The following is an 18835-nucleotide window of genomic DNA, read 5'->3' on the forward strand; positions in this document are numbered from 1 at the left end:
CACCTGGAAAAGCAACTGGTATGCAACTTGTGGTCATTAGGGTTCCCATTAGATTCCTTCATATTATTTCCTCAGGCAAATTCCCATTAAATCCATAATGCTGTAAAAGTTGGACCCTCTGTGCTTTTCTTCCTGTGGAACATATTGACCTTGAAGAGGGTGAGGAAGATGTTTGCAGAGGAGGAAAATATTTGTAGTTAATAGAAATCTTTCTACATTTAAGGTAGAGAGGGATGGAAGTGTTACAGGCTAGGGTAAAGTTCTCCAGACAACCAATTCCTCCATGCTGATCCTTGTCCAAGAGATACCTCCACTGGGCACACAATTGTCAGGCTTTCCTCTTCAGCAACAGGCAGGATTTCAAGGCCCAGACCCTGCATTACTGAAGTCAGTGGGTGCTTTCATAGAATTTAAAGACAGAAGGAATCACTATAAACATCACTTCTGATGTATTGCATAACACAAGTCAGAGAATTTCACCGAAGGAATTATTTTTCTATTAATTTATATTAGCCCAGGATCAGATCCCAAATGTCTGAATCCTGTTTAATGAGCATGAAGGAAACATGCCTTTGACATTAAAAGCCAATGTGTTGTGTTGATTAAACTTTATTTCTTTTGAGAGTCACATAATTGGGAAGTCATGGTTTGTCTGTACTTCTAGGCATAGACAGATCTTAACAAGAGAATAAAGAATTTTATCTAAAGTTCTCACATTGTATGAGTGGAAGTTTGGAACAATTTTCCTTTTTCTCTGTCCATATTTTAATCCTGTCATATCTGCTTTATAAATGACTGTACTTTATGCAACTGTAAAGTGTAGTGTCCAACTATGTTATTGTTTAATCACAAAGAACAGTTTGATGTGCTTGAGCTGAGAAGTCCTATTTCATTGTGTTCCTCTAATCTACTCTTAATACATTGCATTGTTAACAATCTGATAGTCGGATTCACAACCAAAAGCGTTTGTTAAAATAAACTATTTTTTTACATTAAAGTATTTAATTAGTGAAACAATCATAATCAATGTAACAAGCTGAAATACAGCGACTTGATACAAGACTGAGGTAACAAAATACTTTGCCAAAAACCTAAAGACTCCCACACCAGGGTTAAAAGTACAGTGGTTATTATGGGTGAGACAATTCACAAAAGTTATAGAAAGAATATGTACACAAATGGCATGCAGTGGGCTGCTGAAAAATACGGCCAAAAAACAGTGCAACAGTGTTCACTAGAAACAAACTGAAATATAGAAATTGGTTTATATTGTAATATGATGGATTGTAAATTGAAAACTTCTGTCTATGCCTCAATTGTGTGCTAATTGGACAAACATGCATTTTGGCACTAAATTACTTTAAAATGACACACACACTAATAAATTAATAATAAATATTGCCTTAATATAGCTCCTATTTTCACAAATCTGAAATTAGTTATCCTGAAAAACAGGCCAAAAAGGCCTATTTTTACAAAACAGCTAAACCTTTGCTGTGACTGATACCACTTGCAATGTGTGTGATATCCTTTCATAGAGATGATATTTTAATTAGTACCACTATGCAATGTCTATTATTTCAACAGCAGCTTTTAATTCATAGTAAAGGTGTCAGATACTGAGTCCACAAAAATCAATAATTATTATAATTCATACTTTTTGTATTAAACATTAAACTATTTAAGAATGGATTAAGCTAATAACATTCATATACTGTTCTCTAATTCGCATTCATTTTATCTTCTCAAATGCTGTGCAGCACAATTATTGAGATATACTGCTAGAATTTTAAGACATATTACACAAGGCAAAATAACATAATTGGCATGTTCAGCTCTGTTTTCCATAATACTATCTGCTCTGCAACTGGTGATCAGCTCAGGCGTTCATTTTACTAATTCTTTAAAAACTTTCAAAATGCAAATTACTGAAAGTCTCAAGTAGCATTATTTTGAGGTTTTATTCTCTCCACAGACACACATACAATTTCCATCCATTGCAATATGAGAGACTCCTGGATATTGGAGTCACTATTGTGTATGTTTTCTCATTCATGCCAAAAATAATTCAGAGCCTATCATAGTTTCACATTTGAACTCCTATCTTTCGGGATTTGCTATAGAGGTGAAGGGATCAGATGTTTGGAACTTCTCTGCCAGCTTCTAAAGGGCTTTTCTTGAGAAAGATGATGCTTTCTAAAGATGAAAACCCTCTCTGCCCTCAGTGGAATAATATCTACAATGTCCTACAAGGCTTTGAATTCTAGAAGCCCTCAAGATCTAAATGGGTTCCAGCTTTTCCCATTACTAGCCTATCTGTTAACTGAGAGTGTCACTTCAAGATGAAACCTGTTGCAGTCTCAGTTGCCGCAACATCCATTACTTAATCTGAATTACAAGTACAGTAGAAAAAAACAGTGAAAATTCGCTGTTTCTTCCCTCCCTGATTACATCTAAAAATGGCTTTAGAAATTTTTACATACTTCCTTGGCCTCCTAATAGGGAAGTCAGGTTAATGACTATTACAATTTTAAATAATTTTATATTTAGCAATGACCAAATTCTCTTGTTAATGTGGTAACTGAGCATTTGCAAAATGTTTTGCTGCAAGGATTTCAGAAGGACTTGTGGTACAGGATCCCAGCACAGGGGGAATACCCACATTCCAATAGAGCAGAACAAGATAGATGTAGCTCTTGTGATCTCACCTGTGCATGACTGGTGTATAAAAGCACTTCCTATGTAAGTAGGTTGCAGAGCTATTGGGGAACCATTAGAATTTGTTGAGTTAAAAATTCTGCTCTGATGAATGTGCAATTTAACCTTTGATACTTGAGGGTAGGATTTACCTGCATCTACACTGTCCTCATCCTCCTTGATACTCATTTGGTTGGCAGTCTGGAAAATACAAGTACTCGAAATGTTAATGGTTGGTAATGCATTTTAGTCCCTCATTTTTTTACATTATGTCACAAGACCCTTTGTAAAACTGCCTGCCAGTGCTCATGATGGCAAAATGCATATTTATTCACGAACAGTTTGGAATTTATTGTATCAGGTGGGTCACTCTCCATTCTTATCAGTAGTCATGGAAGCTCCAAAAGCCTTTATGATCAATTAGGCAAAGTGGTAAATCAGGATGTTTGAATATGTTATGTATGTGGAGGCGGTGTTGTCGTTAAATACAATTGAAAAAAGCAACAGCATTGTATGTGGCATTACATTGTAGCTTTGGCTTAAACACAGAAATGCAAGGACATTTTAGATACAGGCAGCACTCCAGTGCTCCTGATTAACAGCAGCTCTGTTTTATAAGAATTCTGCATAAGGGGATGGCAAGTTAGATCTTCAGCCTTTACTCCTTAGCATTTGAGGGCTTAGGTCAGACCTATACCATTACAATAATTCAATCTAAGATGGTTCATTCCTCTGGATGCTGCAGATAGATTAGATATGTATACACATACAGACACCCACACTACACTTACATATACGTGCACCTATGCTTTCATTTGAATGGCAGTCCAGAGAATACCTACATCCTCAGGAATAGTTTAAGTGTATAACTCACCACAACCATCCATGTGTCTCTCTGTCTGGGAGAATTATTCAGATGATTTCATTTTCAAATAGTTGGGCAACAGTAATATACTGATGACAGAATTTCACCAGCATCATCATCTTTAAAAATCCTCTGTCAGATCTAAGTGTATAGGATATTCCATTCTTGGACATATAGATGCTGTTACCACCACTACACTATAACAACTAATTTCTGGATTGGTAAAAAACAAAAAAAATATTTTTTGGTCACCCCTCTTTTTCACTGAACATCTCTTGAACCATCAAAGAAGTCTGATGTCAAATCTTTGTGATTTCTGACATTTGCACTCTCTCTCCATACAGGAGTCAGCAGGAACTATTTTTTTGTCAGATACCAAGTTTCATTCTCAGTATTATGACACAGATAAAAAAAATTTTATAGTCAAGAGAGATCCAGAAATTCAGCATTACAAGTAAGGTTGTAAAATAAAACTTAAAAAAAAAAAATCTGCTGAAAAATCAAGATTATGTGAGATCAACAGAATATCCCAATGACTGTGAACTTGTTTTAAAGTAAGGCTTTGTTCATTCAAAATTATTTCTGGTCTTTCATGGTCTGGAAGCCTGTCCTCAAATCACAGGACCTCCCACCTTGCTCACCATTTTGCCCCACTGGGGATTTTAGGGGCACTGGTCAGCATTAGAAAGCTCAGCTGAAAGTGATGTGGGAGCTTCATGTAATGATTTATCTATGCTGGATGAAGCCTGAATACTGGCCTTCTGTGGCTGCAGAGAGATGTGACTGAAATGTGAAGAATACTGAGCTCAGGGTGAGAATACCAGAAAGCTCTGACCAGCAGGTAGTGGTAGGGCACACCTGGATAAAGAGAACCAGGAGATTTAAGGCTCTCTTATATTCAGTCCTTTTCCTCTTTCCAGGATCCTGGCTTGGTGACTCCTGGCAGCTGGTTTACTGCCAATCAGTCCTGTCTACGTCTGATCTCCATCATGATTTCAGAAGATCAGAAGCCTTCTTGACAGCATACTAGTGGCGTTATTCTGTGCACCAGATGATGTGTGTGCAGGTGCTGAGTGGATTTGGGTCATCCACATGAGAGTAATATAGTGAGTGGAAAGTTCTGCCATTCTGAGTAGTCATTACTATGTGGCTTGGAAGACCAAATACCTGCATCCATGGAGTTAGGGGTTTTAAATGAATAGCACCCATATTAACGGGGGAAAAATAAGGCCAGTTTATCCTTAGGTGTAAGAAAACCCAAGAAAAGCTTTAACACAAAATGAATTTAAATAGCAATTAATCCTTCACTTGTCCAGGCATTCCTTTAAATTATATTTAAAAGTAGCACATTCAAATGAAAGAAATACTAAGTTAAACTATTTATCTTGTGCCAAAATACACATTTCCCAAATAGCTCAAATGCAAACTGCAGAATTGTCCAGAGATTTGATATAAAATCTGAGGCAGCCACATTGCCAAGCAACTCAGTGCACTTAGATTATAAAAATGTTGTTCCACAATTTTCTATTCTAATTGACACTTTGCAGCAAGTTAACACTGTCAATCATTTTGTGCATTAGAAAGACGTGAAAACCCAACATGGGCTAAATGTTCTTCAGTCACATAAAGCAGCTTAACAATAAAAAGAACAGTTTAAAAAAGAATAGGCAAAAGATGTGATGCAGTTTGTGGTCAAACATTAGTCCAGGAAAGTTTATGACCACAAGGTTAAAGTCAAGGGCTCCAGGATCCTGCATCAGTCAGGAATCATCTTCAGTCTGTCTAAATTGTTTACTTATGTTCAGTGCATGAGACTATATCTGGTCCTAAGGACAACATTCACTTTCTGTTTTTAAAAGCTGTGTCAAAATCACTTTCAAGTTACATAGAAAAGTGCTGAAGTAATTTCGTTGGGCTGGCTCACATCAGAGAGCTCCTTCTCCCCTCCTCCTAAGGGAATGATATTCCCATCCTGCAGTTTGGCACTTGAAGTCACACCACCTACTGATGCAAGTTATTCGAATGACATAAGGTTAGCAGGTACCTGGAAGAGAATGTAAATTAGTCAGCAATGTAAAGCTCCTGACCCTGCTTGTGGCAAGGGGAAACTGAAGTGTCAACCATTGTATTATTGCCATTTATTGCCAAGTGCCAACAATGCAATCAGTCCCCTAAACAGACTTTGCAAGCTAGTAGCAGGACATTGTACCAAACTTGGGAGAGAAAAGATGAGGTCTCAAGCTAACTTCCTTTTCCTGGAACCAGCAAGAGCATGTTGCATCCTATTCTAGCTGCTGTATGGTATCCTAGCCTCCCACCCTCAGGAAAACTTTTTGAAATAAGTGTTCTGGAGAAGGAGAGATTGATACTGTCATCTGTGGGACAAACATCACATCAGAAGGGCCTGTCAAGACACCCTATAAAACAAATCACCACAATAGTTGCTTGCTTGTCTGCCACTTTCCTCTTTTGTAATGGCAAAGGCTATTTGGCATCAAGGACAGGCTTGCATTGCCTACCTATCCCAAAGAAGTGAAAGCAAAAACATTACCAGATTTTTTGTGGGTAGCCTAGAATTTGAAATCTTGTCTTTCCCACCTGTTGCAAAACTTTGGTCAATATGCAAAATGAGTTGCTATAAATATGCCCTGATGGGCTTATCTGTGCATCCTTGAGGTGCATGCACAGGCTAGAAAGGGGCATCCTCTATGGTAGGAGTTTCCTGGAATGTAAGGAGAAACTGGTTGGAAAAGACATTTTCATGCCCTTACCTGAGGCCTGGTGCTTTTGCATGCATCATCCAAATGCTTGTGCCACAGTATTGCATGAAATCTTGACCCAGTCTGAAACTTGTAAACATTGCCTACAAAATTAAAAAAACCAGGATCCCTCAGGTTCTGACAGACACTTGGCTTTGCTACATTATAATCTTTTAGTATGGAAGCCTAGAGGGTAACATAAATAGGAACATTAATTTTGGCCTCAAATACCCAAACAGCTCCTAGCGCACACAGCAGGCCTTGGCAGGGAGGATATGCTGCTTAGTGGCACATGTATCCAGCACCCCCCAAGTAAGGGATGGAAGGTAGTGTGCATACTCAATAGACCTGAAGGGAGCACATAGGGGTCAAATTAAACTGCCATAGAAATAAAGACCGTAAGGACAGAAAGACCAATCTGGGCATCCACTCCAACCTCCTTCATTGTATGCTTTGCTTCATTCCCACTACTGTTCGTATGCCTGTGACATTCTGTGGCTGCAAACGACATCCCAAAAACCCCATATTCACCAATATCATATAATTATGATATGTTCTGTACAAAGTATGCCTTGTTTGGTATTATTTTAAAAGAGTTGCTAAACATTAATATGCTGTTGGATTGTATGTGCTACCACAGTATGTGAAGTTATAAAATGTTGTTAATGCTATTAGAACATGTTGCGAGCTGGAAACACCTAAACCAATTAATTATTCAGGAAGAACAATGGAGTGGCCAGATAGCATTAATGGCTCTCCCTCATTCATTGAAAGAGAGAATCCACTCCCAAGAACTGTTTACAGTGAATGCTTCAGGGTAGGAAGCACATAATAGGGATTGACCAGTGAAGACAAGCCCCAGGTCACAAGCCTGATTGTTCTAGCAAGCTGAAAAGGATTATAAAAGGGCAGAGCGTGATACAATATCTTGGCTCCACTCCTCCACAGCTGACTACCTGAAGGAATGTCTGAAAGACCAAAGGACTTTGAAGAGGGCAGGGGAATCCCAGGCAGGGAAGGCTGCTCAGCTTGTATTTAAGGAACTGCTTAACAAGGGTGAGACATTACTAATTCAAATCCTGTTAGTGTGTGGAATGTAGACTATGATTTTACGTTTATTTCTTTTGGTAACTACTTTTAATCTCTTTAAACTTGCCATCTATTTTTCTGTAGTTAATAAACTTGTTTTGTGTGTGTTTTTGAGTGAAGTGTTTAGGCAACTCAGCTCAGTAACAAAAGCCATTGCATGACTTCCCCACATAAAGGGGTAAGTAGATTTAATCAACTTATACTGGACAAATCTTTGTCCTGCATAAGGGGTGCATTCCTGTGTGGTCAGGCGTGCGCAGCACATTTCATTAGGATGTGCACCCAGGGACTTTTCCTGTTTTTTATCAGGGGTGTCAAACTCAATTCCACTGGCAGGCCACATTTGAATTACCCGCCGGCCAAATTCTCGCAGTGTCCTAGTCTCCGCCGCATAATCTCGCAGCTCCTTTTTCGGCAGCAGCTCACTGTCTTGCTATCTGCCGAAAAATTGTGCGCCCTCCACTCTTTCGGCGGCAGCTCTACCTTCCAGCAAGATGGCGCCACAGGCCAGATGTTTGACACCCCTACATTAGGGTGTGCCAGGGCACACCCCGTACACACGCCTATGTGTGTGGTTAAGATGGGAAAGGTGTGGTTGAACTGGCTGGGGCTTGTATCCGTGTCTGCTCAGGGAGAGGGTTCTTGATAACTCACTTGGGTGTGTGGTACCACCTGCTGTCGGGTTGGGTGATAAGGTCTGGAGAGGCTGTGTATCATCAGACTGAGTATGGTAGAAAGTCCACTCCAAGTTAACTAGCTGATAAGAGTACCCAGCAGTTCCACAACTGCCAGGCAGTAGTACCCCAGGAGTTTTGCATTCTATGACAATGCTCCACCCCTGAATCATTTTAATGAATGCATTATTGTTTGCAAATTTAGCACTTCCTCTGTCTCCTTGTCAGTTTCTTCCATTTCTCAGGTCAGCACTGCCTTTCCCTGAATTTTCTCTTAAAGTCAGACTTACATTTTATTCATTGTATTCTACAGGATGTACCATGTGCAGCTGACGTTCATCACTGCCTCTCATTGAAATAAAGAAACGTGAAGCATTAGGGGAACTTCCAAATTCTTTATAGAAACCCTCATGATGCACATTGATGCTAGGACCTTTCTGAACATTTGAAATGTGCATTGAATGATGATAGTTTAAAAATCTAAGTAAATGGTTTTATAAATTCTTTGTTGTTTGGAGAAGCCTCATGAATCAGTACTTACAGTGAAGCTGACTATCCAAGGATTACAGAGGTCACATTTGAAGGACATAGTGACCTTGAGAAAGTCATTTGGAACAAAAAGAAAATGTAGAGTACATCTACACTGGAGTAAAAGACACACAGCATGTCCACGGCTGGCCTGGATCAGCTGATGCATGTTTAGGCAGCAGGGCTAAAACTTGCTGTGTGTATGTTCAGGCTCAGGCTGGAGCCTGGCCTCTCGGATCCTCCCCCTTGCGGGGTCCCAGACCCAGGCTCCAGTTTGAGCTGGAACGTCTACACTGCAATTAAACAGCCCTGCAAATCTGAGTCAGCTGACAAGGGCCAGCCGCAGGTGCTTAATTGCAGTGTAGACATACCTATAGAGAACCGGGAATGCAAGTGACATCACATTAATCCCTAGAGTTCCTGCAAAACTCACAAAATGCACCCTTCCCCAATCATTTAGCAAGACACACTTAGGCCTTCTGCAGAACCCCACTAACAGTAGTATGGGCTTTTTGCAGATGCATCCATCGCCCACTACCCTATTTTGAAAATCTGCTTCCTTAAGTTTCTCTGCATATGACGTCACAAATAATGTAAACATAACATATTAAATGCTATTACCCCATTCTCCAAGTATAATACAGAATCTACCTTTATCAGGGTTATTTAGCTGGAAAATATCAGGATGTTCAGGATCATCAGGTAGTGCCACCATCCAACCCACAACAGAGACTTTTTTACCAGCAGTAGATTTATACTAGAAGAGACAGAAAAACCAGTTACAATTAGCAGTAGCATGATCATGCACTGGGTTGACTTCTAACCATGAAAACAGCAGATGAATGTGCTAGCTGGGAGTGATCAAATTCAGTTTTTGAATGTACATTGTCAGGAGTATAATACATTTAAAGAATGGTTGGTTTTTTAGAATAAATATCATATACTTTGCTTACATGTTTTCTTTCTGTGCCTCTTAATGACTTAGCGCCGAAGTAGAGAAGAGTTGATCCCGAAAGTGTAACCCAATATCTAGTCCATGAGGAGAGCTGAATAAGGAAGAAGAAAATTGGGAAAAATATCAGTGTATTAATTTCAGAATCTCTAAAAATGAATTAACAACTAAGTGTTAGAATAAAATGAGGAAGCTAATGGGAGGAGTGAGCTAAGGCCAGATTCTCAGCTGGTGTAAATCAGTATAGATCCCTAGGCTCTGGTGGCTGTCTCTGAGCCTGTAGCATGCATCAAAGAAAATCCACATTGTTCTAATGTCGCCTCTAGAAATCTCAGGGCTGTTCATTTCTGAGCAGAGTATTGTACTACCCTGTGCTGGGCATTATCTTATACCTTCCTCTGAAGTTTGTTCAGTGTAACTGACTATATAAAAATAATTTTTCAGAATTTTTGGCTAATCAAAAAGTCAGAAAAAAAAATTTGTTTCAGGTTGAAAGAAATTTTTTGGTTTGATTTTAGGTATCTTTATTTGTTTTTTAAGTAAAAGCAAAGGAAATGAAGGCCTAGATTCAGAAGGAGACTTAGGCACCGTTCACAAAACTGAGAAGGAGCAAGTTGTAGCCTTGTTTATTTTCTCCTGTAGAAGATATTACCCTTTGTATAAATAATTAAATATTAATTGGAGCAGGAACTGGAACCTGGGTGTCCCCTATTCTAGAGGAGTGCTCAAACCATTAGGCTATAGAGTCACTCTCTGGCCCAATTAATACTTATTTATACAAAGTGGAACAGCTTCAACAAAAGTGATTGAGATCAGAGCCCACCCTAGAATAGCTAATAGACTGGTCCTGTTCTGGAGCAAGGACTTGAACTCAGGTTTCTCATATCTGAGGTGAGTTCCCTAATCACTGGGCAACTGGTATAAAGGATGCACTACCAACCCATTGTGAATCTAGCATAAAAAAAATCAAAACATCTTGTTTTGCAAGTGTTTCAACATTTCCAATTATTTCTTCTATTGAAATTGACCTGAATTTGCAAAATATTTTGGTTGATCTGAATCTACATTTTTCAGTAAAATTAAGCATCAGCCAAATAATTTTGCCCAGCTCTAATTACAAGGTTATTTCCACAATTCTTCAAACCTCTTAAGGCTAAACCATGATACTTCAAATAAAAAGCTGTAAGAAGATCAAAGGTAAACTCCAGAACTTGGAGACCATGGAGTTTCCACTAAATCATTTTTTCCAGTCCCACAGAGGGCCTGAGACTCAGGCCAGGGGGAATCCTGTGAATCTACGACATAATGCTTGTGCAAAGAGCTGGTCCTTTGCAGAACTACCTGAGTCTCCTGAAGATCCAGTCTGCCTTTGTGTCCTCCCACCCTGCTGAGGGGGATCTGAATGTGAGGCAAGGGATCCCACAGAAATGGATGCTGACAGACCTTTACTGAGGCTGGTATTACATAGCGTTGCTCTTCTCATTCCACCCCAGCGATATCCCTTACAAATACCTGGGGAAGAGCTGAGGCAGAGCAGACACTGGGAGTGGAGGAGACATTTTGTCTCTTATGTTTTAACAGAAGTGATTTTGTGGCAGAACATGGTTCTGTTTCCTGGAACAGAATTAATTGCCCTGTCCTGTTTGGCATTGTATTGCAGTCGGAAGCTAACAATGGAAACAGTAACAGCCATTATCAAATTAGGATCACAGTAAAGGTCCAACTTACTGTAGGCTTCCTGCCTTCCTTTAGCAACGTTTTCCTTTTTAAAGGCCCTTCCATGGTAATGACTCCTGTTGAACTCCCTAATGTGCAACTGCAGGCCTCTGTTGGGCTGAAGCGACAAAAACTATCACATTTAAGGGAGCAGACAAGCAAGAACAAATAATGCTCTTAATACAATTTATTCTTTATAGAGGTTTTCCCTGCAGTGGTTGCTATTTAGGGTGACCAGATGTCCTGATTTTATAGGACAGTCTCAATATTTGGGGCTTTGTTTTATATAGCCTCCTATTGTCCCCCAACCTCTGTCCTTATTTTTCACATTTGCTATCTGGTCACCCTATTGCTATTGCACATATAGCATCACCCAAAGTTGGCTCTGTAGCATGTATGTTTCAGATATCTAAACAAAAGAACCAGGCTATCTGAAAAATTCTAACAGATTTCAGGAAACTGTTTGATTTACATAGTGTTTAGCCTAGAAATAATGACTTCCAAAAAACAAGGACCCAGGATAGTTCTCTTACTGTGCAGTTTCTAACTACACACATACACAACCTATATATATATAGTGTGTGTATGTGTGTGTAATTATGTGCTAGCAAATACTGTGACAAAGCTTGTGACAGGAAGTGAAGAATAAATTATCCAGTTGAAACTACAGGGGGAATATCTGATGGAAAGAATCTATTTTCATAAATCGGAATTAAATCAGGATATGCGCTCACTCTCGCAGAAAGTACCATGGCATCTTTAAAAACCAAATAGCCAGTGTCTTTTAAGAAAAAATATACTGGCCACACCAAAGTATTTTACTATAGTGTAAAGCAACAATGTTATCTGTGAACAATCAAAATAGATTAGTGACATGTTTGAAACTGTTTGTATTTAAAAAGCCAAACTGTATAGCATTAAGTGTGTTTAAAAATCTTTTTGCATATGATCTATATCACTGGAACATTTGACCACACTACATGTACAGGTCTACTGTGCATAATTATTAAAAAATAGTGACCAGTAAGATACCCACTACTGCCTTCTCCACATTGTAATCATCTGCCATTTACAATTAATGTTTGAATACGCTTATTTATTATCATGTAATATGCTGACAGAGTTCTTGGTGCTGTAAAAATAGTAAAAGCACTCTTTCCCCAAAGCTTATAGTCTATGCTTGATTTGCTTGTGGATTACACACAATTTATATATCTGCAGTCCATACCCAGATTTGCCAGTAACAAATACAAGATGATTTTTAACCGGAAACAGAAGATTTTGCTCTGTCATAACAGGCAAATCATGTGAATTTTCTCATCTGTTTAAAAAACTTTCATTATTAACATAAATAAACTTTCCATACAAGTATTAACAACTCCTATTCATAACCTCTATTTGCTGCTTTTAGAAGACTTGTTTAGTCAACTTCTCATTATTGATGTATTTATTTTTTTCAGATTTCAAAAATGTAACCATATATATTATAAAATCTACTTGAGCCTGACATAAGGCTGTCCATTGTTTTTTCCAGTGAAAAGATTTCCCATAATTACTTTTTGCCATTAATGATGGGATCTATCTTTTTCTAAAAATGAGCTATCACACAACTAGCTGCTAGTAGTGATTGTGTTATCAATGAGCCCAAGTAAGTAACCTGTTTTAAAAGGTAACCTAATAGACTCATTATGGGTTTTGTGGGTGACCTCACTTTAGTTATCTTCAAAATTCTATTTATTTTCTCCAAAAATACTATTATCTTAGGCCATTCATAGCATATATGCAGAAAGGTCTTTATTCCTCCACATCTTCTCCAGTATTTATATATATTTTACTTCACTTAAATGGTATGAGGTACCACTGATATTTTGTAATAATCTTCTTTAATGGTTACCCAAATGGATGAGGATTTGGCCTTCCTCCATATATTTTCCCATTGCCCCAAACTAATGTCTGTTTTCAGATTATTTTCCCATAAAGGTTATCTTATCTTTTAAATCCATCAATGCATTGTTATACCATGAAGAGTTCAAGCCCCTTGAGTTTGCCTTTACCATAATTAATATTTCTATCCTCCTTAATGGTCACCGGCAACCTGGGCTTCCTACATGGGATATAATGCTTTAATGGCAAATAAACCAACATGGATATATTAATAATCTCCATGAGTTCTTTTGATGGTATTAATTTCCATAACTTTATCATTACAGAATAGCTGGCTGTTACTTGTATACCTTCCATACATTATATGTGTTGGATTAGATAACCCTGGTTGAAATTCTAGATCAATTCTGATGGGCGGAAGTGGAAAGAGGAGAGGCGCTCTCTTATCTGCATCAAATTCCATCTGGGGAGTGTCATTTTGACACCTGGATTGGTTCCATTTTGTGTTCATAGAATCATAGAGGATTAGGGTTGGAAGGGACCTCAGGAGGTCATCTAGTCCAACCCCTTGCTCAAAGCAGGTCTAAATCCGTTAGATAAAATAAAAATAATCAATGCACTGAATTTATATTTACAATTTTGTTGTTCAATTTCCACCCAGTGTTTACTGGCGGTAAACTATGGTACCAGTTTGATAATGCTCTTAACTGAGCAGCCCACTGATATTTTAGTAAATGTGGTAGTGCCAATTCCCCTTCCATGCTGGGTCTATAGAGTTTTTTTATTTACTGTTGGCCCTATATCAATTTAATGGTATTTGTTTGAATTTCTTCTAGTGATTTGGTATCCATATTGGTAGGGCCTGATATAGGAAATTAATTTTTGGCAACCAGCTCATATGTCATATGAATTTTCATGGGTGTTTGAAGAAAGTGGGCCTTGAAGATAAGAGAGAAGTTGGATATAAATTAAAATACCAATTTGGTTTTAAAATTAAAGGTATTATCCAACTGCACAAACAGCTACTTTATCTTGAATCTTTAAGCAAGACAACACCATTTAGAAAAGAAATGCATTAGGGTCAAAAGAACTGTCCCAAATAATCAGCTCTGAGAAGAAAATTTCCTGAGCTCTCACAACCACAATTAAAGAAAATTACAAGTTCAAAAGAATAATTTTTAGCAAAGAGCCAACAGGATTTATCTATCTAAGACTTTCATTTAATGCCCACCACTGTAGTTTCTATGTAAAAATTACACACAAAACTATGTTAAAAGAACATTAAGGTGGCAAAGTCAAGCACGCAAAAGATACAAAATTCCAGAATTAAGATTGCTTGTGCAACCTTAATTCATCCCCCTTGTGTATGTGTGTTACAGTACAATTTTGTATTTAATTTTTTGCACACTATTTTTTCTACCAAAATCCCTGACTCATTCAGTGCAAAGGACACCCAGTGCTCACCGAATGAGCAGCTATTCAATATTTTGTTTCATTCTCAATATTCAAAGTGTAGCCCAAGACCTTATTTACTGCTCACTTTTTTAACCCAACTAGGAAGACAGAATTATTAATTTCCTCATGGGCTTTTCTGTGGCCCTCATCACTAGAGATCGGAGTGCTTCACAAACATTAATTAATATATCTCCACACTCCTGTGTGGTGAAAATAAGGTATTATTATAATATTCAACATGGGGAGCGAAGACACAGTGCGATTAAGTTAAAAAATCTCCACTAATCTTAGGTGCTCAGGTTTGAGATGAGTAAATCCTGATTTTTCACTGAATTTAGCATTATATTGCCCTTTATATATTCAAAACACAGCTCCCACTGACTTGAGTTGCTGCTGTGAGTGCTCAGCATGTCTGCATATCAGACCCCAAGGTCATAGAATCATAAAAGATTAGAGTTGGAAGGGACCATAGGAAATCATCTAGTCCAACCACCTGCGCAAAGCAGGACCAATCCCAACTAAATCATCCCAGCCAGGGCTTTGTCAGGCTGCACCTTAAAAACCTCTAAAGATGGAGATTCCACCACCTCCCTAGGTAACCCATTCCAGTGCTTCAATGCCCTCCTAGTGAAAAACTTTTTCTGAATAGCCAACCTACACCTCCCCCACTGCAACTTGAGACCATTGCTCCTTGTTCTGTCATCTGCCACCAATGAGAACAGCCTAGCTCCATCCTCCCTGGAATCCCTCTTCAGGTAGTTGAAGGCTGTTATCAAATCCCCCCCTCACTCTTCTCCTCTGCAGGCTAAACAGGCCTAGTTCCCTCAGGCTCTCCTCATAAATCATGTGCTTCAGACCCCTAATCATTTTTGTTGCCCTCCACTTCACTCTCTCCAATTTGTCTACATTCTTCCTGTAGTGGGGGACCCAAAACTGGACACATTACTCCAAATGTGGCCTCCCCAATGCCAAATAGAGGGGAATAGTCACTTCCTTCGATCTGTTAGAAATGCTCCTGCTAATGCAGCCCAATATGCTATTAGCCTTCTTGGCAATAAGGGCACACTGTTGGCTCATATCCAGCTTCTTGTCCACTGTAACCCCAAGGTCCTTTTCTGCAGAACTGCTGCCTAGCCAGTCAGTCCATGGTCTATAGCAGTGCATGGGATTCGTCCATTCTAAATGCAGGATTCTGCACTTGTCCTTGTTGAACTTCATCAGATTTCTTTTGGCCCAATCCTCCAATTTGTCTAGGTCACTCTGTATTCTATCCCTGCCCTCCAGAGTATCGACCACTCCCCCTCAGGTTAGTGTCATCTGCAAACTTGCTGAGGGTGCAATGCACGCCATCCTGCGGATGGTTGCACAGGCAATCTTAATTGCATCATCTCCTAATGTTTTGAGTGCTTAACTTTGTGACTGTAATAATGTTCTTTTAACATAGGGTTTGTGTGTGTGTGTGTTTAATTTCCTAGGTTTTTGAAAAAACAGAAATTCCATCATGTGACATCGTACTGACACCACATAGTTCATCAGTGTGGTTGGAACATTTAGATCCGCAACAGAGACCTGTGCTGCTGGATCTTACAGAATAACTGATAGCAATAGTAGTCATCATCCTCTAATTGAACCAGAGGAGGATGGGATACTTTCCCAGTGTTTTTCAGATATGTGTTGACAGAGGAATAGTGAGACTTCGGAATCTTGAGTTCCATTTCATTTTTTGGAGGGGAGTGCATTCTAGAGGCCACAGACTCTTCTGCCTGTCCCTTCCCAACTTGACTCCCTTGTGCCCTACCCCCTCCAGCTTGTCTCTGTCTGAGTCCTGTTTCTTACCCAGCCATGTCTCTTTGTCCCAGTCCCAGTCTCTGCTTCTCATCCCAGTCCCTTTGTCCAGCCAGAACTAATCTTATTCTCTGGGTTCACTGTCCAAGTCCCAGTCTCTCCTCTTCCCCCCACATAACCATCCTAGTTCCCCACTCCTGGCTCCTCATCCAGTCTTTCCTTCTGCCTCACTGGTTCCCAGTCCCATCCTCTTTGTCCAGTCTCAGTCTCCTCCGAACTCCCCGACCAAACCCTCCTTCCTGGCTCCTTGTCCCAATCTTTTTGCCCAGCCTCTTCTCCTGCATCTCAGTCCTTGTCAGAGCTGTCCCCTGGCATTTTTCTTCCTCACACTAATTCCTAGTCCCAGTCTCTTTGTTCATCCAGCCCCAATCTCTATTATTCCTCCAGCTCCTCCTCCAATCTCAGCATTTTCCCCATTCAGCCAACGAGCTCCCAGTTCCTCCTACTCCTCGTTTTCCTTACCAGATACAAGCCTCCTTCCCCAGCTCCCAGCCTCAGTCTTCTTGTAGCTTGTCCCAGTCCGTTTCTCTCTCCCACATTCCAGTCCCAGGTTTAGCAGATTCCTTGTCCCAATCAACTCCTTTCCCTCCCACCATTCTGGCTTTTGTCCCCTCTGCATTCAAAGCACTACTCAATGGACAATATTCTACACCATCTTGCAAAATAGCTTTAAAACAGGATACGATACCAATGTATACCCACTTTGCACAGGTGCAACTAATAACGCAAGGTGGTAGGCAGTGAAGAATCAAGCCTGGTGCATCCAACAGCAACCGATAAATGCTGTGGTTGCTCCTAGAAGTTAGGCAATAGCATTGACTACTGGAAACATGTTTTATGCGGGGGAAGAGGTGAGTGAGTGAGCTTTGCTCCCATTGATTAAAAATCAGAGTAAATATTAAGGCCAATGCATTCCAGAAGTTTGAGAGAAAATACATTATTTGGAGTTTTATCCTGGTGCAATATAGAAATAATTCAGCAGTCTGGCAAAATACAGTATAGAATTGTGGCAGCACAATAGCCCCACAGATAGCTCATGATAATGACCTCAGGAATCAAAAGGCATTAATCAAAGCATACTGACTAATGGTGAGAGAAGAGACACTAAGTAACAGTGCAGAATTACTTAAAAGTATAAAGTTTAAAAAAATATTCAGTTCCTTGTGTCACATAGTAAGAAGATGGAATTCCTGAGAATGGCTACATAAGATACTCAAATATTCAGTAGGGACATTCTTTTTAGAGAAGGGTGGGTAGGAGATGATCTGTTAGGAATTTTCTGCGTTTCGTATCTATGGCCTTGTGATCATAACACTGAAACACTTCAATACCTTAAAATATACACAGACCAATGCTGTTTACCGGAAGTAAATCAATCATGTACTGATTAATGAACACAAGTAAAAGGGTATCTATGTGATACAACATTTATTGCACAGTCATATTCAATTATGAAAAGCACCTTTTCATCTATGATTAATAATATGATTGTGAATATAAATATATGTTGATGAAAACAGTACATATATAAGCAGCATCTATATGGGACTCTGGCCTTGGTCCTGCAATTTGCTGTGTCCAAGAGAATTGCTTGTGCCTACATAGTATCTCACAGACTTTGCGGATGGTAGCCAGGTATCCGCTGCTATTTGCCCTTTTTAAAAAAAATATTCTGGATTGTGTTCTTAATTATTTTTCAGCATGCGTAGGAACCTGGGAATAGGTGGTTTTCTTTACTATGTTTAATTTAAATAAATCAAATACATATACATAGTTCTGCATAGAGCTGAAATAGTATTCCATGGAAAGAAATCTAAACTACATGGAAATTCACCACTGGATATTTACAGATATTTCTCTGGTATTTCAGGGAAAGAAATTGATTTTTTGTGTTGTTTTGTTAAAATTTGTATTAAAAAAAAAAGGAAATGGGATTTGATAGCAGTCTTTAACTACTTGAAAGTGGGCTCCAGGGAGGATGGAGCTAGGCTGTTCTCAGTGGTAGTAGATGACAGAACTAGGAGCAATGGTCTCAAGTTGCAGTGGGGGAGGTCTAGGTTGGACAGTAGGAAACAGTTTTTCACTAGGAGGGTGGTGAAGCACTGGAATGGGTTACCTAGGGAGGTGGTGGCATCTCCATCTTTAGAGGTTTTTAAGCTGAGGCTTGACAAAACCCTGGCTGGGAGGATTTAGTTGAGGTTAGTCCTGCTTTGAGCAGGGGGTTGGACTAGACCTCCTGAAGTCCCTTCCAACTCTAATCTTCTATGATTCTATGAAATGCAAAATTGATCAGAAAGGATCTTATTTCCATACAAATTTGCTCTTTTTGCAGCCTTCTATTTCCTCTCAGTGGGATCATACAATGCTTCAA

At 39.3% G+C, this 18835-nt stretch overlaps 1 protein-coding gene across 8 annotated transcripts in view; it reads right to left on the reverse strand.

The window, feature by feature from the left end:
- Window positions 1–4312: 4312 nt before the first annotated feature.
- RALGPS1 (Ral GEF with PH domain and SH3 binding motif 1) overlaps window positions 4313–18835 on the reverse strand; it is a 322505-nt gene continuing 307982 nt past the window's right edge. For 7 of the 8 annotated variants that reach the window (XM_067541641.1, XM_067541639.1, XM_067541645.1 and 4 more), the window contains 5 exons: window positions 11293–11398; window positions 9566–9658; window positions 9264–9369; window positions 6334–6425; window positions 4313–5606 (listed from right to left, as the gene is read on the reverse strand). In XM_067541641.1, coding sequence (XP_067397742.1) covers window positions 5577–5606; window positions 6334–6425; window positions 9264–9369; window positions 9566–9658; window positions 11293–11398 — 427 coding nt within the window. In that variant the 3' untranslated portion in view covers window positions 4313–5576. Of the gene's footprint in view, window positions 5607–6333; window positions 6426–8989; window positions 9370–9565; window positions 9659–11292; window positions 11399–18835 lie in introns of those variants that run through there. The other variant, XM_067541642.1, reaches the window with a different exon arrangement.

The sequence above is a fragment of the Emydura macquarii genome, unplaced genomic scaffold (genome assembly GCF_026122565.2).
Source record: "Emydura macquarii macquarii isolate MOO-44397 ecotype Brisbane River unplaced genomic scaffold, CSIRO-AGI_Emac_v2 contig_691, whole genome shotgun sequence".
Taxonomy (NCBI): domain Eukaryota; kingdom Metazoa; phylum Chordata; order Testudines; family Chelidae; genus Emydura; species Emydura macquarii.